This window comes from Belonocnema kinseyi, chromosome 6 (assembly GCF_010883055.1).
Source record: "Belonocnema kinseyi isolate 2016_QV_RU_SX_M_011 chromosome 6, B_treatae_v1, whole genome shotgun sequence".
In the NCBI taxonomy this organism is placed as follows: Eukaryota; Metazoa; Arthropoda; class Insecta; order Hymenoptera; family Cynipidae; genus Belonocnema; species Belonocnema kinseyi.
In genome coordinates this window covers 93,945,224-93,953,379 of record NC_046662.1, presented here as the reverse complement: position 1 = coordinate 93,953,379, position 8,156 = coordinate 93,945,224, and the positions used below count along the sequence as shown (strand labels likewise).

Here is an 8,156-nt window from a genome sequence, read left to right as displayed (position 1 = left end):
GGAAATAAGGTTGTATGATTCCACACCTTTAAAATATACGTATTCTTAGTTTGCAAGTATTGGCTTAAATAACATATATATCCGCAAACTGAAGTATGTACGAGTAATTTATTTTTATTTACTCAAGAGAAATTCATTTGTATTTATATTATTTCAAGAGATTTATAAAATTAAAATATCAACTGACAATTAAAACTGGTTAGAAGTTTGCAAATGATTTGAAATTATCATTTTTTCAAATAAAAATTGATAATTTTTTACTAACCTTGCGGAGGAGGTTGGCCAGGTTTTTTTCGAATGCGTTTTCTCGCAGCTTGAAATATTCTCCAGTAGAGAATCAGAATAACGAACAATGGTAGGTAAAACGATGATACTGTAGCAAATATCTGGAATTCAAGAATAAAATAGAATATCTATTGTATCTCGTAAAGTTCACTCCAGTAGATTGATTACGTTCCCTCTCAGTATTTTAATTAAAGTTTTTATGATTTTCAAGAAAAATTATGACATAAAACTGTAATAATGGTAAAAAATGTTTAAAGCATATTTAATTGCGTTGGGAAAACATTACAAGAGTTAAAGATTTTAAGGGCGATATAATCTTAATATTTCTAAGCGTAATGAACGAATAAAGGCACTATGAAAAGGAGCTGTTAACGGCGGGTAAGGAACAATTAGGATAAGATAAAAGTACCATAGAATTAATTCAGGAATTAAAGAGGATAAAAAAGGTGATAAGGCAAGCAGTAATAAAGAAAAGTATGATTTGAGGGTCAGGAAAAAGGATAGGGCAAGTATTTAAATTATTTGTTACAGTCCTTACTTTAGTTTTCTGTTAGCTAGATTTCTTTTCACTCCTTTTTTAGAAAGTTTCAGTTTATTTTTCAAAAATCAATATGAGCAGAAATTATTTTTGACCATAGCAACGTACATTATGTAGCTTATATTAAATTATAATTTAATATAAGCAAAAATCGCACCTGTTATACCATTGTGTCTGAAATCATGCATTTGTTACAAAAATATCGTATGCACAAACAGAGAAAAGACAGAATATTTCACCGATAAAAGTTGTTTTTTTCTTTTCAAAAGCTAATAATTCTGGGAATCAAAAATACAATAAAGTAATTATATTTCTAAAACATTTACATTTCTGTTTGTTTTACATTATAGTTATCTCTTTTTAGCTGACATCGAAACATATTTTAAACGTGACAGGGATTTCAACTGATAAATATAAATTAGACAAGAACACTCAAAATTCGATAGAAAACAGCAAAAGGGCAGCAGGTTTAAGAAATTATTTCTTCTTCGCATACCTAGGGAAAAATAATTTTTAACTTTTAGAAGTTTCAACTTAAAACCATACATATACTAACCAAACTCAAACAGCAGCATTTTTTTATTAATTATATATCCATTTTTAATCGTTTATATTTTTGAATTTTTTCGTATGTATTTTTATACTAGAAATGTAGGCAGCGGTTATTTAATGGAAGGTGCGGAGAATTGCATAGGTTGAGTTTTCCGGGGTATGGAATTCCATACACCGATATTTAGGCCAATAAACGGTTTTTTGAACATCGTTTTTTCAGGAACGAAAATGATTGCCGATTGAAGATTTTTCCGTAGGCCAGAAAATCACATACCGCCATTATATTATAGTTGCATCTAATCATATTTAAAGCAAATCTCCATTATGTCCAAAAATGATCGATATGCATCACTATGTGAGTAGAAATTTCTGAGGTGACCGAATTATTTTTAATGGCTACTTCAACGAAAAATAATAAAAAAATTGAAATGATCATTTAGTATGCAGCGAAACTATTACAAAAGTAAATGAAATCCCCCTTTTCTCGGAAAAAAGCTCCTCGATAAGAGGATGCACGGTATCCTCCAGACAAATGTGGAGGATCAGTCAATGTCGTGTAAGCTAAGCTTGCTTTCGTTAAATCGCCCGGATTGAAGTCTGGTACGGAGCGTTTTATTTTGGCATCCTAAGACGTTGTCATTTCCACCTTAACAATCCGTCGCCACATTTTGAGCCAAGACATTCTCGATGATAGCTGCAGGGCGTGACATGCACACCCCGAAAATTTAGCTCACATACTATCTACTTGTCCAACTAATGCGGAAACGACTTACATCCAAAGGCACAATGCGGCACTAAGAGTGCTTTATTACCATCTCTGTCACTCTTACGGCATTAACCTTAATATCGCTCCTCTGAATGCTCCGAGGGAAATTGAGTCAATTGTCGAGAATGGGAAGTGCCGCATATACTGGAACTTTATATTCTCGACAATTGTTTCTGTTGCACAATCGAGGTCAGATATGGTTCTTCTTGACTTCGAGAAGCGGACCATGTTCGTTATCGAATTTTCGGCACCAGCTGACAAAAACATCATAGCCAAGGAGAACGAAAAGAAAGAGAGACCTTATAAGGGATTTGCAACGATTGTACCCGGAATATTCTGTTAAACTAATCGTCCTTATCATCGGCGCTCTTAGAGGTGCTATGCTTCCACTCGTTAATAGCCTGAAAAGCATCCTTGCGTGTCAACAATATGATAAAACACTTGCGGGAAAATTCAGAAAGCGGTAGTCCATGGATCACTCCGTGTTCTCAGGGTGCACGAAACTTTTTCCGGATCGTCGTATTGATTCCCTTACAGGCTGTAACCACTTATCTCATGGTCATGAGACGTGGTTATGGCTGCAATTTTACTGCGATTTCGCTGGGAGCGGGTGCAATTTTTCAGATTAGCACCCGCTTCCGGCGAAATCCTGCGGTTGTCCTTAGGAAAAAATTTTAATACACACACACACACACACACGCACACACACACACACAATATGTAGATATTGTTATAACCCTAATATTAAAAAAAAAATAGTTCGAAACATATCAACTAAATACGAACCCGCGTTAGCAAAATTTGGGATTATAAATCCTGATGTTTCTGGTAAAAAAGGCTATAAAAATGATTAAATATTTCGAAATTTTTAACTTTTCAATTTGATATATTAACATATTCATTTATTTAATTTCGAAAAATTTTTTGAAAAGAGAAGCTCTTTAATCAAATTAAAAAATCTACGACAAAGCATTTGCAATACAATAAAATTAAACAAAAACACATCTAAACAGATTTTTGAGGATAATATAGAGTCGAGAAATTTTTTTTGTTTTACATCAAAACTTTTTCGATGTTGGGCATCAAATAGTAAAGAAATGTCTCAAAATTTTGTGACTCTTTCTCATCTATCCATTTTTGAGTTATTATTCCAAAAATTTTGTTGGCACAGACAAAACCAGATTCTTGGTTTTTATTTATTGATACATTTAATGACATAAAGGAGAAAACTAGTACTATGAGGATTGGTCAACATGAAATATTAGAAAACTTTTATATCAATGAAATATGCAAGTTTTGTTTAAAATAGACATGAACTACAAGCATAATAAATATTCATCCCATTCTCATGATTTCTTGGGCAATTTTTGGTAGTTATGAGGAAGGATGTTTCCTGAGCATCTAGAAGGCGGAGAAATTATGGGGTTCCATCATTCATGATTATCCTGATGTGTATGGCTGCATTAAGTCCTAGGTGTGGTTAGAGCAACAGATCGTCTTCCTTTTCTACCACGCAAATCGATTGCAATTTGCATTCACCTGATAAATCACCTAGTGTAGTAAATGCCAGTATTTGCAAAACCGAAATTCTGAAGATATATGGACGAAACAATATTTATGCGAAGATTTTGATACTGTACATAATATATATCGCCCAGATTATCGTGTGTAATATTAGCAATAAAATATCGTCATCATTATAACCTTCAGTGTCAAACCTCAACGATGGATCTTAATCAGAAATCTTAATTTATAAATGTTACTGTTCACGTTATTTTATCTTGATTATTCTTTGTTTCATCATTTTGTCAGTTTCCTGAAAATCCTTCGATCTGTTTCCGGGAGTACAGACTCATAGGCCTGAATCATATACCACATAGTATATTTAATTGACATGTATCATTGGATAATTCACCAACTCTAATCCACTTTTATGAGTAGATAAATTACATGCTCGTCAACGAAGAGAAAAGACGTCTCGCAACATAGCAGTGCATTATATTATGACAATTAAATTCAATGAGATTATAGTGATTTGCACTGTTATATTCTCGAATCAACGTGAAAACAAAGAATTAGTCAAATCAGACCTGACAGGAAATACAGGAAGGATAATTGGAATGTAGGCAGCTGAATTGTGATGACGCTTTTTGCAATTTTATCATGTGAATTTTCACGATTCAGCGAACACAGTACTAATATAGCGACGTGTGGTTTTGCAGGGTAATAATAAAAAATACTTTGCGTCCTTTTAACGACGTGCGCGTAATATTGGTCTCTGATTCGATATCACGCTTACAAACTGGCGGTTAACAGAGACGGAAATGAACGGTGCTCGCGAAGTCGTATTCATTTTTTGATCCACTGTATGATCCTTTCAGCCAGCTGGAAATATCGTTTAGCGTGCTGATTTTCCTATCTAGTTTGATTGTCGACAAAGGAACTTCATTCTCCGATTTCACGGACGACTACTTGTTCAATGGTTTTTCTGTGCCTCACTGAATATTATTATACGCCTCTTCGTTTTTGTAATTTCTGTTCATACTTATTTTTTGCTTTTCAGACTTATCAAATAGCAAGAATGCAAGCACGAATAATTTTAATAAAAATAATAATTTTTTAATAATTTTAATAAAAATTATTATAATTACGATATTTAAATTTCGCGGGAAAATGCATCGCCTCAAATTAGAAAGCGCGCTGAAATTATATTATGAAAGAAGTCAAAGTAATAGAAAACATATGTTTCGATTTAAAGGGGTACATAATCTAAGACAAGCATACGCTTGATTCACTCTAGAGGGTGCAAATAACCAATACAAATTAATTACAAATTAATGACTTATAAATGCTCTATAAAATTATCTATAATCTTTGCCTCAATTTGTCGAAATCCATATACACACTGAAAAAACTATATCGCATGAATTACAATACATACCGTAATTCCTGCGCTATATATCGTAATTATCGCGCAAAATCGTGATATCGTATATTGCAATGTTTTTACATTATATACTGCATAATTGTGCAATTTATAACGGACGAATTTAAGTTTATTATGCTATCACATTGTATTTCTTCTTTTGTGATCTTCCGAGGGTTTGAGTAGTGAACATGCGATCACAGAAAAAATCAAAGATAAGGTTTACATCGATTACAGGTGAAAGATTCACCGATACAAAAATCAACGTTGTCAGATATACTTTACATGACTCGAAGATAATTTCCGATTTTTAACCTTGCCTGGATAATCTTTCGTCTTATAATCGCTCCATTTTTATTCGAGGTGTAGCGACAAATACGACGCCAGCGCTATCCAGCGCCTTTGAGCTACATTACATGGGAAAGAAATGGGGATTCCCATCTGTCAGTTACTTTTTGCGCTTTTGCTAAATGGTATTAAATAAGTTCTAATTCGTCTACAATAGTGACAATTATTTCGGAGGAGATATATCAGTAAGAACAAATTTCTCTCGTTTTATCTAATGCTGAATCTACATGTTTTAACGAAATTTCATCACTTCAGCGTGACGCAGTAGACGAGATCAGAATTATTCTCGTAACCTCAGTGAAACTTCCGTCGAATAAATTTTAATTTTTAACCGTTGCAAGTCTTATAACTGCAGCAAATTTTTACTTTTCTCTGCGATTATATTAATCTGGTGCCCCGATTTATATCTCGAATTCACTAATACTTTGCCGTTTTCCCGTTACTGTTAAGGACGACGCAGCAGACAACAGCAACAAGATTTTACTTAATTTTTTCTGTGATATTAGTGCATTATAATATCGTACAAAGCTCTGGGACCTACTTGTACGTTATCATATTAAGCTTTCTTGCAATATAGAGATTTTGCCATATTACTGTGCGATATCTTTTTCTCCGTGCAGAATAAAAAATCTAAAAAGAGGATATGGATAGAAGCGTTCCTTCAAGAACCATATTTCACCCTTAATTTTAAAGAACCTGCGGACATTGCGCTTCTTATTCACCCTCTGCTTGACAACGTTCTATCGGATCGGTATCTTATTTCCCGGCTGCGTACAGGAACCATTGACAAAATACGTGGTTCGTTTTTCAAGAAACTTTAACCCTCTTCCCCTTGCGTGATGCTTTTTACATTGTTCTTAACATGAAGAATGGTACTTTGACAGATCCCCTCCCTGAATGTATCACGTATTTTATGAATGACCTTTGTCTCTGTCATTCATTGTCACATCAACTTAAATTTCTTTTAAAACGTGCTATCGCCGATTTTTGAAGGTTGCAATGCATCAAAGCAATGTAAGTAGCTTTCACTATTAGTTGACGTGACAGTTAACTTTTTGACAGTTTTCTAATATTAAAGATATATACGAGTCGATCATGACAGCCGAGAATGAATTGCACCGCATATTCACAACAACTAGTCTGTGACGGGTGTGGCGTCGCGTCAAAATTGCACGTCTCCTTACGAAAATAATATTAAGACAGACTTGCGTTAGAAAGTGACTAACTCTGCAAAAAAATTTGTCAGAAAGATTAAGAAAAAACAGGTTATGAAAATTATTAAATTTCGCATATTAAAATATTAAGTGTTTTTTTAATTGTCTGAAGAATTGTAGAAGTGTACCCATGACAAAAAACATTGGCAAAAATGGTTCTTAGTCTCATTTTACAGAGGAGATTGCAGATATTAATTTAAGGAAGTTTACATTTTTTCATTTAATTTCCTGCAGCATGCAGAGAGTGAAAGTTGAGAATCGAATATTGATTAAAAATATGCAATTACGGCCCCTGCTTATCCAAAATACTTCCAGTAGAATTCAGCCGATGCGAAATTTAATAAGCTTTCTAGCGTTTTTTAAAAGCTTATAACTTTATTTTTTGCAGGGTTAGTCACTTTCTAAGACAACCCGTTTTTAATCCGATTTTCGTAAGTGGATGCACAATTTGTAATAATTACATGTCTACTATTAACAGTTGTTAATTATTTATTATTTAAATAATAAAATAATTATTACCAATGAAAGTAAATAATTACAATATTAAAATTGCTATGTGCATTTATTTTAAAGTGTTAACATTTTTAAACAGAAAAACAACAAGAGAATTGCAAGTTTTCGCTTCATGAGCTAAAAGTAAAAGTGACAGAAAATATAATTTTCAGGTACTCAGAGGGCCCTAAAAATCACACAAGAATCTAGCATTTTTAAAATAACGATATAAAAAAACTGGAAAGAAGAAAAAGAAAAAAAAAAGAAAAGAGAAGATGAAAGGACAAAAATTGTGTTTTAATTGTAAACAATAAAATTACAAAAAAATTAAATTTTTGGACAAAATCACAAGCTACGAAAAAATGAAGGGACAAAACTTGTTTATCCAAATACGAGCTACAAATGTACGATTAATAATTTTTCGACAGGACGCATAGTTTTTGTTTTAATCGTTAAAAATAATATTTAAAAAGGAAATTTGTTGAAAAACGACACGAGGTACAGCAAATTTAAAAAAAAAATTTGTTCATCTAAAAAGGTTTTAGAAATTTAGTATTAATAACTTGCAGATAGGGTGAGTTTATTTTCTCTTGATCGTGAAAAATAAGATTAAAAAGGAAATAGTTAAATTGTTGGGAAAACGTCATAAAAGACGAAAAAAAGGAGAAGACAAAATTTATTTAATTAAAAAGGTCAACAATTTGTTATAAACTCTTGTGATAAAAATACATTAAAAATTAACTTATTGGCAAAATGACACAAGCTACAACAAAATTTTATTTAAGAAAATTTTCTGCTTAAATTATTCTAAAAATTCGATTAGAACCACTTTACGCTATAACGCGCATTTTTAGTTTAAATCGTAAAAAATAACATGGAAAATAAAAAAAATAAGGGGTATAACCGGGTAAGCATGCAAACAATGCCCCCAAAGGAAATCAAATTTTGTGTCAGCCAATTAAAAGCATACAATTAAAAACCCCTTTTTCAAAATTTCAAATCGTTAGTCGCTATATTGCATGAGTTGGGGGGGGG

At 32.5% G+C, this 8,156-nt stretch overlaps 1 protein-coding gene across 3 annotated transcripts in view; it reads right to left on the bottom strand.

Annotated features, from left to right (window-relative positions):
* The window catches only part of LOC117174442 (5-hydroxytryptamine receptor-like), a 554,399-nt gene that overhangs the window by 47,523 nt on the left and 498,720 nt on the right, over positions 1-8,156 (bottom strand). For all 3 annotated transcript variants that reach the window (XM_033363567.1, XM_033363568.1, XM_033363569.1), the window contains one exon: positions 266-386. In XM_033363567.1, coding sequence (XP_033219458.1) covers positions 266-386 — 121 coding nt within the window. The remainder of the gene's footprint in view (positions 1-265; positions 387-8,156) is intronic.